Source organism: Saccopteryx bilineata, chromosome 4 (assembly GCF_036850765.1).
Source record: "Saccopteryx bilineata isolate mSacBil1 chromosome 4, mSacBil1_pri_phased_curated, whole genome shotgun sequence".
Taxonomy (NCBI): Eukaryota; Metazoa; Chordata; class Mammalia; order Chiroptera; family Emballonuridae; genus Saccopteryx; species Saccopteryx bilineata.
The window spans coordinates 134,931,458-134,949,215 of record NC_089493.1 but is presented as its reverse complement, the minus strand read 5'-3'; the positions used below and the strand labels follow the sequence as shown (position 1 = coordinate 134,949,215).

The 17,758-nt window shown below is 40.0% G+C and overlaps 1 protein-coding gene across 3 annotated transcripts in view; it reads right to left on the bottom strand.

The window, feature by feature from the left end:
• Nucleotides 1-15,885, bottom strand: part of KIF3A (kinesin family member 3A) — a 49,797-nt gene extending 33,912 nt beyond the window's left edge. For 2 of the 3 annotated variants that reach the window (XM_066278368.1, XM_066278366.1), the window contains exons 1-4: nucleotides 15,707-15,885; nucleotides 12,558-12,831; nucleotides 3,472-3,616; nucleotides 3,250-3,334 (exon numbers count right to left, since the gene is read on the bottom strand). In XM_066278368.1, the coding sequence (XP_066134465.1) occupies nucleotides 3,250-3,334; nucleotides 3,472-3,616; nucleotides 12,558-12,831; nucleotides 15,707-15,712 (510 nt within the window). In that variant the 5' untranslated portion in view covers nucleotides 15,713-15,885. The remainder of the gene's footprint in view (nucleotides 1-3,249; nucleotides 3,335-3,471; nucleotides 3,617-12,557; nucleotides 12,832-15,706) is intronic. The other variant, XM_066278367.1, reaches the window with a different exon arrangement.
• Between the last annotated feature and the right edge of the window lie 1,873 nt (nucleotides 15,886-17,758).

Here is a 17,758-nt window from a genome sequence, read left to right as displayed (position 1 = left end):
AGGGCTGTCTAAATAAATTTTATTTCTGTCCAAAGGATATTATGCAGCTTTTAAAAAAGGCAAATAAGTAAATAAATGAGGACACTTTCTCTGTAATGCTTTTGAAAGATTGCCACAATCCATTATTCAGTGAAAAAAGCAAACTACAATGGGGGAAATAATCTTTTCAATAAGCTGCTGAGACAACTGAATATTTACAGGCAAAACAATTAGTTGGTTGGTCCTTTACCTTACAATGTTTACAGAAGTTAACTCAAAATGGATCAACAACCTAAATATAAGAGCTAAAACTATCTAGAACTCTTAGAAGAAAACAGAGGCATAAACTTTCATAAACATGGATTAAGCAATAGTTTCTTAGATATTAACACCAAAAGCATAAGCAACAAAACTAAATATAGAAAAATTAGGACTGATCAAAATTCCAAACTTCTGTGCTATAAAAGATACCATCAAGAAAGTAAAAAGACAAATCACAGACTGGAGAAATTTTTTTCAAATTAATATATCTGATATGGAAATTCTATCTACATTATATAAAAAACTATTACAACTGAATAACATAAAAATAATCCATTTAAAAATGGGCAAAGGATCTGAACATTCTTCCAAAGGTTTACAAATAGCCAATAGCATGTGAAAAGATACTCAACATCATTAGCCTTTGGGGAAATGGAAATCAAGCCCACAAGTGCTCACCGACTATAATGGCTATAATAAAAGACAATATAAAAAAAGAAAATGACAAGAGTTAACAAGGATGTGGAAAAACTGGACACCTCATACACTGCTGATGGAAACGTAAATGGTACAGCCATTGCAGAAAACACTCTGACAGTTCCTCAAATAGTGAAAAATAGTGTTACCACATGATCCACAATTACACTGATACATAACCAAGAAAACTGGAAACATGTTCACACAAAACTTTGAACAAGAATGTTCATGACAGCATTATTTATAATATACAAAAAGTAGAAGCCACCTAAATGTTCAACTGGTGAAGGAATAAATAAAGTGTGGTATATCCATATAACAGATTATTCAGCAACAAAGAGAAACGAAACACTGATGATACCTGCTAAAACATGGATGTGCCATGGAAGATTATGCCAAGTTAAAGAACCCAGTCACAAAGTACCACATACTATATCATTCCTCTGTGGGACATATCCAAACTAGGAAAATTTACATGGGCAGAAAGGAGATTAATCATTGACTAGGGTAGGGGAGAATGAAGGGGCTTAAAAGGGTGAATAGCCTGACCAGGCGGTGGCGCAGTGAATAGAGCATCAGACTGGGATGCGGAGGACCCAGGTTTGAGACCCTGAGGTTGCCAGCTTGAGCGTGGGCTCATCTGGTTTGAGCAAAGCTCACCAGCTTGGACCCAAGGTCGCTGGCTCGAACAAGGGGTTACTCGGTCTGCTGAAGGCCCACGGTCAAGGCACATATGAGAAAGCAATCAATGAACAACTAGGTGCCGCAATGAAGAATTGATGCTTCTCATACCTCTCCTTTCCTGTCTGTCTGTCCCTATCTGTCTCTGTCACACAAAAAAAGAGAAAACACTAATATTTGTGACTACATTCATTAGTCTTAATACCTGTATTCTTGATACTTTAAAAATTCCTGACTTAAAATATACTGCTCACAAAAATTAGGGGATATTTCAAAATGAATATGAAGCGATAAAATATCCCCTAATTTTTGTGAGCAGTGTAAATTCTGGAGTAGTCTCAGGAATTCATAAGAGAGAATGAAAATTTAGATTTGCATATAAACCTCTGTGTGAATGTTCCTTGTTGCTTTATTCATAATAGCCAAGAACTGTAAACAACCTAGATGTCTTTGAATGGATGAATGGTTAAACAAACTATGGTACATATGTCAGGTGTTAGAGATGGGGACAGAGGAAGCAGTAGATGTTGTTATAAAAGGGTAACATAAGGCATCTTTCTGATGAACTTTATTAGTACCTTGATATGATAATGGACATACCCACATATATATATCAATAGAACACAAAAGAGTGCAAGAAAAACCAAGGGCATTTAATTAGATGTGTGGAGCCTGACCAGGCGGTGGCGCAGTGGATAGAGCGTTGGACTGGGATGCAGAGGACCCAGGTTCGAGACCCCGAGGTCGCCAGTTTGAGCGCGAGCTCATCTGGTTTGAGCAAAGCTCACAAACTTGGACCCAAGATCGCTGGCTCAAGCAAGGGGTTACTCGGTCAGCTGTAGCCCCACGGTCAAGGCACATATGAGAAAGCAAGCAATGAACAACTAAGGTGTCACAAAGTGCAACGAAAAACTGATGATTGATGCTTCTCATCTCTCCATTCCTGTCTGTCTGTCCCTGTCTATCCCTCTCTCTGACTCTGTCTCTGTAATTAGATGTGTGGATTATATCTATGTAATATCTTGATTGTAACACTGTACTGTAACTTTATAAAATGTTACCATTGGAGAAAACTGTGTAAAGGGAGCATCTATATAAATAGTATCTCTCTGTATTACTTCTTACAACTGCATGTGAATCTACATGCAGATCATTGTATATAGCAGGGGTCCCTAAACAACTGCATGTGAATCTACATGCAGATCATTGTATATAGCAGGGGTCCCTAAACTACGTCCCGCAGGCCGCATGCAGCCCCCTCAGGCCATTTATCTGGCCCCCACCGCACTTCCAGAAGGGGCACCTCTTTCATTGGTGGTCAGTGAGAGGAGCACATTGACCATCTCATTAGCCAAAAGCAGGCCCATAGTTCCCATTGAAATACTGGTCAGTTTGTTGATTTAAATTTACTTGTTATTTATTTTAAATATTGTATTTGTTCCCATTTTGTTTTTTTACTTTAAAATAAAATAAAAAGGATAGGGATTTGTTCATACTTTTCTTTATAGTCCGGCCCTCCAACGGTCTGAGGGACAGTAAACTGGCCCCCTGTGTAAAAAGTTTGGGGACCCCTGGTATATAGTATGCTACTTTTGGAGTAAAAATAAAATTGTATTTGTTTGTATTTACATAGAAACACTAAAGGGATACTGAAAGTGATTATGGGGCATATGCAACAGGAACAAGACTTTGATGCATGAATTTTTACAATATTTTTCTTTCTGAACCATGTGACCATATTACCTGGTCAAAAATAAGTGAAATAGTAAAATTACCTTTTCTACAAAAAGGACTTTAATTTAGTAAACATTCTACTGTTTTGGAAAGTACTCCGATTTCAAGTATCCTTACCTCTAATCTCTGTGTCTGATCCTTGCCCAAAAGGTCACGAACTTCTTCATTATATATTTCCAAATAAGATACTCGAACCAAAAATCTATAAATAAATCATTTTAAAAACATCAAAAGTGGAATTTTCATAAGAACAGTTTTAAAATGTGTTTATAAAATTTTGAACCTACACACCTTTCTGTTTGTACTTCTCAATATTAGAAAATAAAAGAATTCTTTTACCTTGTATCACCCTCTGCTTTTGCAATATGACCAAATATGTGAGCAAATGAATTTGGAATGATTCCTCTCAGTTCAGGAACAGCTCGAACACCTTCCATGGTGAAAGTTTTGCCTGTTCCAGTTTGTCCATATGCAAAAATAGTCCCTGAAAATAAAGAGAATCCATTTCTTTTTAGTCTAATGATACATAACAATAGCTCTTACAATTAATTCCTTTGACACTGTGATGCAATTCCTTCCCTGAATTCTAGTACAATTTTCACCTTTATTACCAACAATTATAATACATACTCTGCACCATATGGGCAAAGCTCACTATTAAAGTATCAGAGTCAATGACAGATTCCTAATTATATATTAATAAAAAGAATCCCAAACTCTAAATGTGAAGTCTTATATTATAGATCTTTTTTAATTTTTGTTTACTGATTTTTAGAGAGAGAGGAATACAGGGAGAGAAACATCAGTTTGTTGTTCCATTTATTTATACATTTGTTGGTTGATTCTAGTATGTGCCCTGACCAGGATCAAACCACAACCTTGATGTATTGAGACAATGCTCTAACCAACTGAGCTACCTGGCCAGGGCTAGATCATTTTAAAACATTCCTTGTAACATGTACATTAATTACTCAATGTGGACATTAAATTGGAGAAGGTAGTATAATTACAGTGAAAGAATATAGGTTGTAGAGCAGAAAGACGTCAGTGTGAATCCATGTAGCTGCCACATTTTATCCACTTGTCCTTAAAAAAGTTTCTACCCAGAAATTGTCTCAAAGGTAAAATGGGAATAAAAATTTAACTACCATTAGGCCCTGGCCGGTTGGCTCAGCGGTAGAGCGTCGGCCTGGCGTGCGGGGAACCCGGGTTCGATTCCCGACCCGGGCACATAGGAGAAGCGCCCATTTGCTTCTCCACCCCCCCCCTTCCTCTCTGTCTCTCTCTTCCCCTCCCGCAGCCAAGGCTCCATTGGAGCAAAGATGGCCCGGGGATGGCTCCTTGGCCTCTGCCCCAGGCGCTAGAGTGGCTCTGGTCGCAGCAGAGCATCGCCCCCTGGTGGGCAGAGCCTCGCCCCTGGTGGGCGTGCCGGGTGGATCCCGGTTGGGCGCATGCGGGAGTCTGTCTGACTGTCTCTCCCCGTTTCCAGCTTCAGAAAAATACAAAAAAAAAAAAAAAAAATTAACTACCATTAATAGTAAAAACCAAATGAAACACTACTTTAAGTGACCAACATGATGTCTGGTAGAGTACATTAAACAGTAGTTATTTTCTTCATAATCTTAAAGTAACTACATCCCAGAGCAAAGCTCATGAATATTTACAAGAATAAAAAAAAAATCTAAGGCCCAAGATCAAATTCACTGTCTGGCATCCAACAAAAAATATTGCCAGGTTCTGGCCAGGTGGTTCAGTGGATAGAGAATTGGCCCGGCATGCAGATGTCCTGGGTTCCATCTGTGGTCAGGGCACACAGGAGAAACAACCATTTGCTTCTCTTCCCCTCTAGCAGCCAGTGGCTCGACTGGTTCAAGCACTGGCCCCAGGTGCTGAGGATGGTTCAGTTGATTTGAACATCAGACCCAGACAGAGGTTGCCAGGTGGGTTCCAGTTGGGGTGCATGTGGGAACCTATCTCCTCTCCTCTCATTTAAAAAATAAAAGAGAAAAACAATTGCCAAGCTTGCAAAAAGGAAAACGTTATGACTCATAATGAAATAAATAAATAAAAATCAACTCAAACTGACACAAATATTAGAATAAGCAAACAAAAATATTAAAAGTTATAAAAAACTGTATTCTATGTTAAAACATTCAGTGGAAAGTTAGAATGGATGTTTGAAAGAACTTGGATGGGAGATATAACAAAGACCCAAATCAAACTTTCAGAGATGAAAACCACAATATGTGAGATGAAAAATACAATAGTGTCAACGGTAGATTAGACACTGCAGAAAAAAAAGATCACAAAGTAAACATACAGGCCCTGGCCGGTTGGCTCAGCGGTAGTGTCGGCCTGGCGTATCAATTTCCGGTCAGGGCACACAAGAGAAGCGCCCATCTGCTTCTCTACCCTTCCCTCTCTCCTTCCTCTCTGTCTCTCTCTTCCCCTCCTGCAGCCAAGGCTCCACTGGAGCGGAGTTGGCCTGGGCGCTGAGGATGACTCCACGGCCTCTGCCTCAGGTGCTAGAATGGCTCCAGCAACAGTGGAGCTTCGTCCCCTGGTGGGCATGCCGGGTGAATCCCGGTAGGGCGCATGCAGGAGTCTGTCTGACTGCCTTCCCACTACTGACTTCGGAGAAATGGGGGGGAGAAGGACCATACAAAAACAATACAAAAAAAATTTTTTTAATCAATAAGCTATGAACTACAAAAAAAAAAAAGATTCAGTGAGCTCTGAAACATTTTCAAGTAGTCTAATATATACTTCAATGTAATCCCCCAAAAAGTGAAGAGCAGAGACAGAAAAAATATTTGAATAATGCCTGAAAGTTCTCCAAGTTTTATAAAAAACTACAAACCCACAGATCCAAGAATATTAATGAACCATAATCACAGAAACATGAAGAAAAACACACCAAGGCACATATCAAATTGCTCAAAACCAGTAATAAAGAAGAAAATGTTAAAAGCAACCAGAGAAAGACATGTTATATATAGAAGAAGCAAGAAGAGAATGAAAGATTCCTGATCAGAAAAAATACAAATGAGACTACAGCAATATCTTTAAAGTATCAAAAGAAACTATGTACCTAGAATCACATGTCCAGTGAAAATACTTAAAAAAAAAAAAAAGACAATATGAATATTTTTTCTAGACTACAAAAGCTAGAAGAATTCATCAGCAGCTGACCTGCACTCTAAGGAGTGTTAAAGGAAGTTTTGTAATGCACAAGAAAAATGATACGAGATGGAAAAATGAATCTACAGAAAAGAATAGAGTGCCAGAAATGGTAATATGTGGGTAAATAAGTATTTTTTCTTATTATTTAAATCTCTTTAAAAGACAACTGATGGTTTAAACAACAAAAAAACAACAACGTGTTTTGCAGTTTATAATACGTAAAGAAGTAAAATATATGATAACAGCACAAAGCTTGGGAGGAGAGAAAAGGAATATGGTGTAAAATTTTTATATTATGCATGAAGTTGTACACCACTTGAAGGTAAACTATAATATATTTAAGATTTAAACTATAAACCTTAAAACAACCACTAAAATAAAACAAAAAGATGTATTGCTATAAGCCAACAGGGAAGATAAAAGAGAATAAAAATACTTAATAATCCAAAAAAAGGCATAAAAAAGAGGAAAGGAAAAGGGACAAAAAATAGCAAAATGATATTACACCTAACTACCATCTAATCACATTAAATGTATCAATTTTTTGTGTGTGTGTGGCAGAGAGAGGGACAGATAGGGACAGACAGACAGGAAGGAAGGGAGAGAGATGAGAAACATCAATTCTTCATTGCGGTTCCTTAGTTGTTCATATGTGCCTTGACGGGGGGTTGGGGTACAGCAGACCGAGTGACCCCTCAAGCTGGTAAGCCTTGCTCGGGGTCTCGAACCTGGGTCCTCCATGTCCCAGTCCGACGCTCTGTCTACTGCGCCACCGCCTGGTCAGGCTAAATGTATCTATTAAAGAAGTAAACCTGTAGTTAACCTTCCCCGCAACCCCTCCAAAAAAAAAAGACAAACCTCCAGTTGGCTTCACTGATGAATTCTTAGGGAAGATATAATACTAATTCTAGACAAATTTTTCCATATAATTAAAAAGGAGGAAATATTTTCCAACTCATTCAAGAACAAGTACTATCCTGATAACAAAACCATATAAAGACATTACAAGAACGCTATATACTTACGTCCCTCATGAACATAGATACAAAAAAATTAAACAAAATTTTATCAAATCTAACAACATACAAAAGGATGAACAACATGACCAAGTGGCATGTCTGGTTTCACATTTAAAAATAAATCAATGCTGACCACATTAACATTTTTTTAAAATCATTTCAAGAGGTGCAGAAAAAAATTGTATTTGACAAAATATACATTCCTGAAAAAAAATCTCTACAAACTAGGAACAAAGGGAAACATCCTCAATCTGATAAAGAATGTCTATGAAAAATCTAGCAATAACATCACACTTACTGGTAAAACAGTAAATGTTTTCTCCCTAAGATTAGGAGAGAGACAAAAATGTCCACTCCCACCACTTCTCTGCAACACTGTATTGGAGGTTTTAGCCAGTGCAATTCAGGTAATAGAAAGAAATTATGTAACTACAGTGCCATTCAGGTAGCAAAAGAATAGGAAAGAAAGAAATTAGTTGAATTATCTTTATTTGCATACAACATACTCTTGTCTATAGAAAATCCAAGGGAATTTACCTAAAACAAAATAATAATAAAAGCCTACTAGAAATAATAAGCAAGTTTAGCAAGGCTGCAGGATACAACATTTTTATTTTACTTAAAAATCACTGCAAAATATACTGAGATACCACTTCACACTCATTAGGATGGTGATAGTCAGAAAGACAAATAATAAGTTTTGGCAAATGTGGGGAAAAATCTGGCGCTTAACCTTCTGACGTAGCAATTCCCTCCCAGGTATATACCTAAGAGAACTGAAAACATTGCTCACACAAAACCTTGTTCAAGAATGTTCCTAGTAACATTATTCATAATAGACAAAGAATGGAATTAATTGTTCATCAAGTGATGAATAAACAAATTATACTATATCCATACAATGAATATTATTTTGCCATAAAAAAGAATGGAGTACTGATACACGCTACAAAGATGAACACTGAAAACATCATGTTAAGTAGCCAGACACAAAAGATGACACAGTATATGATTCTATTTATATAAAATGCCCAAAGAGGCAAACTCATATACACTTAAAGTAAATAAGTTGCCACAGTAGGAGGAAACAGATTGGGTGTAACTACTAATATGGGTATAAAGTTTCTTTTGCAGGGTGATGGAAATGTTCTGGAAAAGATAAGGGTGATAGTAGCACAACACTATAAATGTACAAAAACCCGACTAGTACACTGTAAAGTGGTTAAATCAATGAATTTTATGTTATTTAAATTGTGTCACCTGACCTGTGGTGGCGCAGTGGATAAAGCGTCGACCTGGAAATGCTGAGGTCGCTGGTTCGAAACCCTGGGCTTGCCTGGTCAAGGCACATATGGGAGTTGATGCTTCGAGCTCCTCCCCCCTGTCTCTCTCTCCTCTCTCTCTCTGTCTCTCTCTCTCCTCTCTAAAATGAATAAATAAAAATTTAAAAAAAATTTTTTTAGAAGTGTTTAAAAAAAATAAAAATAGTAAAAAAAAATTGTGTCACCTGACCAGGTGGTGGCGCAGTGGATAGAGCATTGGACTGAGATGCGGGGGGACCCAGGTTCGAGACCCTGAGGTCGCCAGCTTGAACGCTCATCTGGTTTGAGCAAAGCTCACCAGTTTGGACCCAAGGTCTCTGGCTCGAGCAAGGGGTTGGTTACTCGGTCTGCTGAAGGCCCACGTTCAAGGCACATGAGAAAGCAATCAATGAACAACTAAGGTGTCGCAACAAAAAATTAATAATTGATGCTTCTCAGCTCTCTCCGTTCCTGTCTGTCTATCCCTCTCTCTGACTCTTGCTCTCTGTAAAAAAATAATAAAAAAATAAATAATAAAAAAATAATAGTGTCACAATAAAAAAACTACTAAAATAGTTTTTCACTTCTATATGTTCATATTACACAATTCCAAAACTGAAATTATAAAAACAATTCTATTCACAAAAGCAGAAAAAATATTTAAAAATAAATTTATGAAAAGACATACAAGATCTATAAACTAAACACTATTAAAATTCTAATGATAAAAATTAAGACATAATAGATGGAGGGATGTATCATATTCCTGGATTGGAAGACTAAATATTGCCAGAAAAACAATTCAACAAAAACCCAGGGTTTTTTTGGTGAAAATTGACACGTGATCTTAAAATTTATATGAAAATTCAATAAAACTACAGTAATCAAAACAGGATAGACATGGAATAGACAATCCAGAAATCACTGCCTGTCAAAAGTGATCAAATTTTGAATATAATCAACAAGATTGTAATAACTATGTATGGTAGCTGGTGGGTACTAGAAATACCAGGGAAACACTTTGTAAAGTATATGTCTAACCACTGTGTTACACACCTGAAACTAATACAAAATAACATTGTATGTAAACGGTAACTGAAAAATAAAACTTAAATTTTAAAAAAAGGAGAAAATCTTTGTGGTCTTGGTTTAGGCAAAAATTTCTTAGCTATGTCACCAAATGCATGATGATAAAAGAAAAAGACTGACAAACTGGACTTAAGCAAAATTCAAAACTTTTTCTCTTTGAAAAACACCATGTAGAGAATAAAAAGACAAGACACAGACTGGGATTAAATATTTTCAAAATTCCATATTTTTCACTCCAAAAGATGTACTTGACCATAAGACAAATCTCCGATTTTAAGGAGAAAAATAAGAAAAAAAAATATTCTGAACCAAGTGGTGTGTTAAAATATTTAATAAAATACCGTATTTTTCACTCCATATGATGCATGGGCATTTTCCCCTCCACTTTTGGGGGAAACCAGTGTGTCTTATGGAGCGAAAAATACGGTACTTGAATCCAGAGTATACAAAGAGCAGGACTCAATAAGACCAGCAACCACATTTAAAAGGGGGTAAAATATTTTAAGAGATATTTCACCAAAGAACATATATAAATGACTAACATGTAATAATCATATGCAGATTTTTGACTGTGTAATAGGTCAATGCCCCTGATCCCTGTGTTGTTCAAGGGTCAACAGTCTTCAACATTGTTAATCATTAAGGAAATACAAGTTAAAGCAATGATGTACCACTGCAGATCCTCTATAATGGCTATAATTAAGAAGACTGATAATCTAAATCAGGGGTCAGGAAACTTTTTGACTGAGAGAGCCATGAACACCACATATTTTAAAATGTAATTCTGTAAGAGCCATACAACGACCCGTGACCTGTGTACCTTACGCATTATCCAATAAAAATTTGGTGTTGTCCTGAAGGACAGCTGTGATTGGCTCCAGCCACCTGCAACCATGAACATGAACGGTAGGAAATGAATGGATTGTAATACATGAGAATGTTTTATATTTTTAACATTATTTTTTTTATTAAAGATTTGTCTGCGAGCCAGATGCAGTCTGATGAGGCATCAAAAGAGCCTCATCTGGCTCGCGAGCCATAGGTTCCCAACCCTTGATCTTAATGTAGACAAGAATGTGAAGAAAGTGGGAACCCTTCATACCATGCTGGTGGGGGGGGGGGGAAGGTAGTACATTTACCACTGTGGAAAAGTTTGGCAGTTTCTTCAAAAAATAAACATACATTAACCATACGACCCAGCATTTCCACTCCTAGGTTTCTACCCAAGAAAAATCTTAAAATAGCCTGACCAGGTGGTGGCACAGTGGATAGAGCGTCGGACTGGGATGCGGAAGGACCCAGGTTCGAGACCCTAAGGTCGCCAGCTTGAGCGCGGGCTCATCTGGCTTGAGCAAAGAGCTCACCAGCTTGGACCCAAGGTCGCTGGCTCCAGCAGGGGGTTACTCGGTCTGCTGAAGGCCCACGGTCAAGGCACATGTGAGAAAGCAATCAATGAACAACTAAGAAGTCGCAACGCGCAACGAGAAACTGATGATTGATGCTTCTCATCTCTCTCCGTTCCTGTCTGTCTGTCCCTGTCTATCTCTGCCTCTGTAAAAAAAAAAAAAAAAAAAAAAAAAAAGATTTCAAAAATCTTAAAACATATCTGTACAAAGACTTAAGAAAAATGTTCACAGCAGCATTATTTATGATAGTAAAAAAACTACAACAGCCTGACCAGGCAGTGGTGCAGTGGATAGAGTGTCAGACTGGGATGCTGAGGACTCAGGTTCGAGACCCCGAGGTCACCAGCTTGAGCGCGGGCTCATCGGGTTTGAGCAAAGCTCACCAAGGTCGCTGGCTTGAGCAAGGGGTTACTCGGTCTGCTGAAGGCCCATGGTCAAGGCACATATGAAAAAGCAATCAAAGAACAACTAAGGTGTCGCAATGAAAAACTGATCATTGATGCTTCTCATCTCTCTACGTTCCTGTCTGTCTGTCCCTATCTATCCCTCTCTATGGCTCTCTCTGTCTCTGTTAAAAAAACAAACAAACAAACAAACAAACTACAACAATCCAGATTTCTATCAAAGATCATAAAAGGTGGTATATTTATACAATGGAATACAACTCAGCAATGAAAAGGAACAAACTACTGATAGATGCTACAATGTAGATACCCTCAAAAACATTATGCTAAGTGAAAGAAAGCAGATAAGAAAGATGAGATAGTGTATGATTTGATCTACCTGAAATTTTGAGGAAAGTCAAAACCATAAACCACAAGCAAGTCAATGGTTGTGTGTGGGTGGGACTGCAAAGGGACATAAAAGAATTTGGGAGACGTGATAAACTAAATTGTGGTGACAGTTTCACAACTGTATGTATTTACTAAAACTCATCAAACTATAATTACAATGTGTAAATTTATGGGGTACTAATAAGACCTCGATAAAGTGTTAATTTTTTTTTAACGTGAACTGCCTGACCAGGTGGTGGCACAGTGAATAGAGCATCGAACTAGGATGCTGAAGACTCAGGTTTGAAACCCCAAGGTTGCTGGCTTGAGCGTGGGCTCACCAGCTTAAGTGCAGGGTCACCAGCTTGAGTGTGGTATCACACATGACCCCATGGTCTCTGGCTTGAGCCCAAAGGTCACTGACTTGAAACCCAAAGTCACTGACTTGAGCTCAAGGTCGCTGGCTTGAGCAAGGCATCACTGGCTCAGCTGGAGCCCTCCAGTCAAGGCACATATGAGAAAGCAATCAATAAACAACTCAGATGCCCCAATCAAGAATTGATGCTTCTCATCTCTCTCCTTTCCTGTCTGTCCCTGTCTATTCCTTTGTCTCTCTCTCACTAAAAAAATAAGTGAACTATATAAAGTACTCACCATTGTAGCCTTCAAGAACAGAATCAATAATAGGTCTTGCAGTTAAGTTATAAACATCAAGTTGTTTACTCTCTGGCCCAAAAACTGTATCAAAAGTAAATGTCTTTGGAGGTTCATTGGAAGAATCAGTCTTATGTACAGTGATAGTTCCCCTCATTTCATCCACACTGACAGCCTGCTTGTAGCACATGGATTTCTCTCTCTCATTGAGGGGTCGGCACCTAACAACCACCTTCACATTATCACAGCTTTCGGGCTTCTCTGATTTATTGATCTGGTGGAGAAAATATTTACAAATTACGAAAAGAACATTTACTTTTACCTTCAACAGATTAATCTTAAAATTTGAAAAGGCTACTTTGCCATCTCAATGCCTTGCACACATAAGCATTCCATAACATTTGTCAAATGCAATTAAAGATCTTGGCGCTACATAGAAAGTTTGTTAAAAGATAAGAAAAAGTTTCTTTTACAATACAAATGGGGGAGGGAAAATCTAATTTACATTGCTAGTAAATGCCATTCAAGCAGAAATAAACCAGCATATTATTGTCATTCTGCACAAAAATTTGACTTCCTGAGTTCCCTATCTATAGGAAAACATATGGAAATATAATTAACTTCAATAAAAAAAATAGTAGGTCCTGTGTTCTCCTGAGACTTTAATTTTTATAATGAATTAGTAAAATATTTTTTATCATATAATACATCCACATATAGTCTACCTTCTTTCTAGAAGACAATAAATGAAAGACAGAAAGGGAAGTCCAAAGGCAGCAGAGAAAAATATTTTAATATGACTTCTAAAGCATTAGAGAAATAACTATAAGCCACTGTCATTGACAAGGAACCAATTATAGCAATACAATACACTTCTCTCCATCTCTACTGTCTCCACCTGAGTTGAAGTCACCATTATTTCATCTTGGATTATAATAGACTCCTAACAGCACTCTGCATCTAATTACGTTCCCCTACAGCAGTGGTCCCCAACCTTTTTTTGGGCCATGGACCAGTTTAATGTCAGAAAATATTTTCACGGACCAGCCTTTAGGGTGGGATGGATAAATTTATCACATGACCAAGACAAGCGTCAAGAGTAAGTCTTAGATGGATGTAACAGAGGGAACCTGGTCATTTTTTAAAAATAAAACGTTCAGACTTAAATATAAATAAAACGGAAATAATGTAAGTTATTTATTCTTTCTCTGTGGACCGGTACCAAATGGCCCACGGACCGGGGGTTGGGGACCACTGCCCTACAGTACATGGCAGTCAGCTTCATCACAAATCTAATCTTGTCACTCCCCTACTTAATACTCTTCAATGGTTTCCTGCAGACCTTAGGATAAAAATCCAACTCCTCAAGGTGGTCTATAAGATCTGCCTCTGGCCCATGTCTACTTCTGTCTTATCTCACAAGTTACTCGGCTTAGCCTTCTTAGCCACAGCCACAATGGCTTTCTTTTAGGCCTTTTCTTGTCATCATGCTCCTCACCACAGGCCTTTTCGTGTGCTGTTTCTTGCCTGGAACATTCCTCACTATCCTCTTCATTTATAATGCAGATCTCAGCTCAACAGCCACTTCACCTGGGCAGGCTTCCCTGAGTGGATTAAATCCTTATATAGGCATACTTTGGAGATAGTGTGGGTTCAGTTCCAGACCACAACAATAAATAGAGTAATGTAATAATTAAAGTAAGCATTGCAGTAGACGGAATCATACTCTTTTTGCTGGTGGAAGATCTTGCTTTCAATTTGTAAAAAACAAACATCTGTGAAACACAATAAAGCAAAAAGCAATAAAATGAGGTCTGCCTGTATCGACCCTGAGTGCACCCTTCTCGCTCTTTCTGCATCTGGTTACAATTCCACTTTTGATAGCTCATTATTTAATTAATGTCTGTCATTCTCTCTACAACAGTGGTTGCAAACAGGTAGCCAAGGGGCTAAATTCAACCACAAATGTCTTTTGTTGACTAACATATTTAAAAATCTTTTAAATTAGTTGCCAAAATTTTTTAATTGAAAAATTTCACAATATAACAATTTCGGGTTTCTCTTGGAAAAAATAGATTACCTGACATCTGTAAGCCAGCCTACATGGCACTTTACAATTCACTATAATCAACATCTATCTATTGTATGCCTCTGACTGACCCAGTTCAAGTTAAGTTTCTTATCTCTGTAAACACCTATGGCTTTCACCTCTGCCCAAGAAGGCAAGCTTCTCTCAAGTTCAAGAACCATGCTGCTTTTGCTCAATATTGTATCTCCAGTGTCTAACACATGGTTGGTGCCCAATATTTGTTGAATGAATTGATAAACAACTTTAAAGGAACGACAAGGAACAAATATTGTTTAACGTTAAATGTCAAGTACTGTCCTTCAGCTCTCCTGAGCAATATCTTATTTCATCCTGAAAACAATCCCATAAGGAAAAGTTAAATTATGTGGGAACTAAGAGCCCAAAAAGATTAAATAACTGCCCAAGGCCTCATAACAAGCAAATAAACGGCCTGCTCAGATGTTCCCCATGACCCTATATTGGAAGACTGACGCCCCCTTACTAAGTGCACGATAACAATCTGAGAAATCCAACAAGACAGACATACCACCACCCACTCCCCACCCCTTCACACACAAAGACTCTACTGGTTACATTCTTGCATTGTAAGCTAAGGCGCCCCGTGAGGAATGACAGCTTGAGTCAGGGGCCTGGCAAAGGGGTAGGAACCTCTCTCTTTCTTGCCTTCCAAAGCCTGACTCCGCTGCGTGGGGATCCTACGAAGTGTGGAGCATTCAAACCCGACCCTCTGCGGCCGCTTCCAGACGCCCAACCCAGCGGGCAGGGCTGCGAGCGAGAATGCGTCCTCGGGCACAGCGCCTTTGTCAAGCAGCGCGGCCCTGCGGGATGCAGCAGCGACGCAAACAACAGAGCTTGCCCCAGGTCCCTCGCAATGCCAGCGGCACCCCCACGCGCCCCACACCCACCCACCAGTCTCCCCAACCGCCAGGACCGCAGTGCCCGGTCCTGCCCCTTCCCACCCTGGCCGCCCGCCTGCTCCGCGCCTCCATGGCAACGCCGCGCCCCCCGGCCAGGCCGCTGAGAGGAGGAGAAACCACAGTGGTTGAGCCACTCTTCTTACCGGCATTGTGGCTCCCTCGCGTGCCCGGTGGACGTCCCTGCCCAGGGTGCAGTCCCACCACGCCGGGTTCGCGAGAGAGGTTGGCCAAAGACCACCAAAACACCGACCGCTTCGGCGCTCCGAGACTGCGGCTCTTCGGAGCAAGAGTGCGCTCTACGCAGGCGCACTACGAGCTCGCTCCGCCCCACCACCGGGCCTCAGGCTTCCTCCGCCCTTGAATTACGCCTGCGCCGAGGCTTTCGGGGTCCGTCTCCTAGGACGCCGGACTAAAACCGCGCCTGCGCAATGCTGCCATACTGCCCAGTTAAAAATCTGGCGGGTATTAGGGCGGAGATACCTGGCTGTCACCTGTTGGATAAAGGAGGCGTTCCTATTGCAAGCCCCATCTTCTGACCCTTGCAATACTCCAATATTAAAAAAAAAAAAAGGAAAAGAGAAAGGAGAAAGGAGAAAGAGAGAGAGAGAGAGAGGAAGGAAGGAAGGAAGGAAGGAAGGAAGGAAGGAAGGAAGGAAGGAAGGAAGGGAGGGAGGGAGGGAGGGAGGGAGGGAGGGAGGAAGGAAGAGCGGGCAAATGTACATTGTGCCATTGTGCCCCATCTGGAAAGCTAAAGACTTTACATACATTACTGAGCTTGATTGCTGACTTCTTCATGGCCTTTTTCACTGTTAGAAGGTGAAGGGAGCTTTGTGGACATTCTCACAGTATCTCCAAAACCTAGAATGGGACTTAGAATAGGACCTGGCACAGGAGAGGTTTTCGATAAATATTTGTGAAAGAACGAATGATCTACACATCATCTCTCCCCTGAATATCACTCCACTTCTATGTGTAATAGGCACAACAAGTTTATCATGTCCAAAATTAAAACGCTGATTTCCATCCCTTCCTAATCCCCATCCCTATCCCCCTACCCTCCATTAAATGTCAAAAAACTCACCTCATCACAATAAATGTAACCTGAATTCTGACAATTGCTTGGGTCAAAACCAGTCTCTTGCTCCCATACCCAATACCCACTCTTTCTATAGAGCTCGTTGTCTCTATCTTCAAAGAACCAGAATCTGACCACTTTTCACCACTACCAGCATTCCTTATCTCTTACTACAACAGCTCAGAAAATGCTTTTCTTACATATATTCTTGTCCCCTCTTAGTCTGTTTTCAGCATAGGAGCCAGAGTGATGATGTTAAAACATGAATCAGATAATGTCTTTTCTAATCAAAACTTGTCAATGATTTCCCATCACACAGAGTAAAAGGCATAAACCCTCCCCCCATGTCCTACAATCTTCCCCCTTGCTCAGCATTCTGCACCAACCTTAGCTAGTCTCCTTCTTTCTTTTTTCTTTTTTTGTTTGTTTTGGTTTTTTGTATTTTTGCTGAAGCTGGAAACGGGGAGAGACAGTCAGACAGACTCCCGCATGCGCCCGATCGGGATCCACCGGGCACGCCCACCAGGGGCGACGCTCTGCCCACCAGGGGGCGATGCTCTGCCCACCAGGAGCGACGCTCTGCCCACCAGGGGGCGATGCTCTGCCGCAACCAGAGCCACTCCAGTGTCTGGGGCAGAGGCCAAGGAGCCATCCCCAGCTCCCGGGCCATCTTTGCTCCAATGGAGCCTCGGCTGCGGGAGGGGAAGAGAGAGACAGAGAGGAAGGAGGGGGGGGGGGTGGAGAGGCAAATGGGCGCCTCTCCTATGTGCCCTGGCCGGGAATCGAACCCGGGTCCCCCGCACGCCAGGCCGACGCTCTACCGCTGAGCCAACCGGCCAGGGCCTCTCCTTCTTTCTTGACATCACAGGCATGTTTTAATCTTAGGATGCAAGAGCTTTTGTGCTTGCAGTAGGAGCTAGTAAAAAAATAACTATAAAGCATTTTACTTACTGCCGGTGTACTGTTCTAAGTGCTTTACTTTTTAAAATTAATTTCATTCACATAATAACCTTCTGCAATAGGTACTATTGGTCATTTTAATAGAAAATAGGAATAATTATTTTACAGATAAAGAAACTGAGGCACAGAGCCATTAAGTAACTTGTCCAAGGCCATACAT